Source organism: Beta vulgaris, chromosome 8 (genome assembly GCF_026745355.1).
Source record: "Beta vulgaris subsp. vulgaris cultivar EL10 chromosome 8, EL10.2, whole genome shotgun sequence".
In the NCBI taxonomy this organism is placed as follows: Eukaryota; Viridiplantae; Streptophyta; class Magnoliopsida; order Caryophyllales; family Amaranthaceae; genus Beta; species Beta vulgaris.
The window spans coordinates 2356803-2358325 of record NC_079209.1 but is presented as its reverse complement, the minus strand read 5'-3'; the positions used below and the strand labels follow the sequence as shown (position 1 = coordinate 2358325).

At 37.4% G+C, this 1523-nt stretch overlaps 1 protein-coding gene across 1 annotated transcript; it reads right to left on the bottom strand.

Moving 5' to 3' along the window:
• Positions 1 to 223: 223 nt before the first annotated feature.
• On the bottom strand, positions 224 to 1251 carry LOC104900685 (ethylene-response factor C3). Its single transcript, XM_010688176.4, has one exon. It carries the CDS (start codon positions 1249 to 1251, stop codon positions 475 to 477), a length of 777 nt encoding a protein of 258 aa, XP_010686478.2. The 3' UTR covers positions 224 to 474.
• Positions 1252 to 1523: the final 272 nt, after the last annotated feature.

The following is a 1523-nucleotide window of genomic DNA, read 5'->3' as shown; positions in this document are numbered from 1 at the left end:
CCACCTAAGTTGATATCTACCGCCCACTTAATCTACCATCCATCTGCCCGCCACAAGCACTATATTCGCTATCTGAAACCTGTCGATCATATGTCTAATAGTTGCAAGTTGTGTGCAAGACTGTCTTACAATAAAATTATGGTAATACCACCTCACTATGTGTCCTAAAAAGGTCACTTTATAAGTAGATGAGTCACTTTACAAGTTGAAAGGGTCACTTTTAGATAATGGGTCGCCTTATACCTTAAATAGGTCACTCCAACCATAAGTGACCTCTTTATGACAACAAGTTACCCTTGTCTTTCTTGACGAAGCTATGAAGGGGGACAAATCGGAAGTTACCTACTTACCATCTCTATAACTAGAAAATATACATAAATTTCAGATCAAATTTTTGGAAGGAAAAAAAGATCTAGCTCATGATACACCAAAGTAGTTGAACAACAAAATATTATTTACAACACTTAATTACAATCATGTAGTCAAGGAAAGCAAATTTTCCAAGATATCACTCCCAAGATCTTCCAACTCGAGTACATCATCTTGAGCATTAAGTGAATTCTCCATGTTATCTCTTGATCTCTTCAATGATGGCTGCTCCATCATCAAGTTATTACAATAATAATTACTTTGCAAATCCCAATCTGATCTCGCTTTTCTTTTCCATGGATTACAACCATTCTTTTCTTCCAAAGGCTCATATTGCCTTCCAATACCTTTGTTTAAAACCTCAATTGGAAAATTAAGACAAGCTTTAGCTCCTCTAATTCTTAAGGCTGCCTTATCATAAGCCAAAGCAGCATCTTCGGCTGTATTAAACGTTCCAAGCCAAACTCGAGCTCCTTTCTTTGTAGAGTCCCTTATCTCAGCCGCGTACTTTCCCCATGGTCGCCTTCGTACACCTCTATAATGTCGATCTGGTACAATTCGGTTAGATTTCTCCATGCTTTCGCTCGAATCATATCTCCCCCTTTCGCTTATATTGCCCTCCTCGCAAGGGTTTGTACTAGTACTAGGGATGACATTGCCATTAAGGAGTTGTTCCCATGTTTCGGCACCCATTGACATCCATCTTCCTAGGCTTGGTAGCCTTTGTAGCGCGAATGGAGTTCCTTCTTTCTCTTCTAAACAAGGTATTTCTGTCCAATCTTGAAAAATTTCCGATGTTGATTCACCTACGTAGTTAGCCCAAATGTTCTCTAGAATAGCTTCTTGTGGTTGGTAGTTTTGCTCCTCTTTTTTTATTGTCATTGTGATCAATAAATGGCTAAGATAACTTCATTACTATGTTGTAGAGGAGATATTTTTTGGATAAATATGTATATATAAAGAGCAGTGTTACGGCGTAGGCATATTATACTGGTTTTTTCAAAGAACAGCTCAGCTATTGCTTAATACTAGTTTTTCTCAATTGAATTTGAACCAATAATAAGATGATGCTTGTGTTTTAAACTATTGCCTTCACCTGAACTCAAGGATGATTTTCAATATCAAGTGCTTGAAATATGCTTGTATTGATAGCA

Coding starts and splice junctions, on each gene's coding strand:
- LOC104900685 (XM_010688176.4), bottom strand. CDS start 1,251: ATGACAATAAAAAAAGAGGAGCAAAACTACCAACCACAAGAAGCTATT.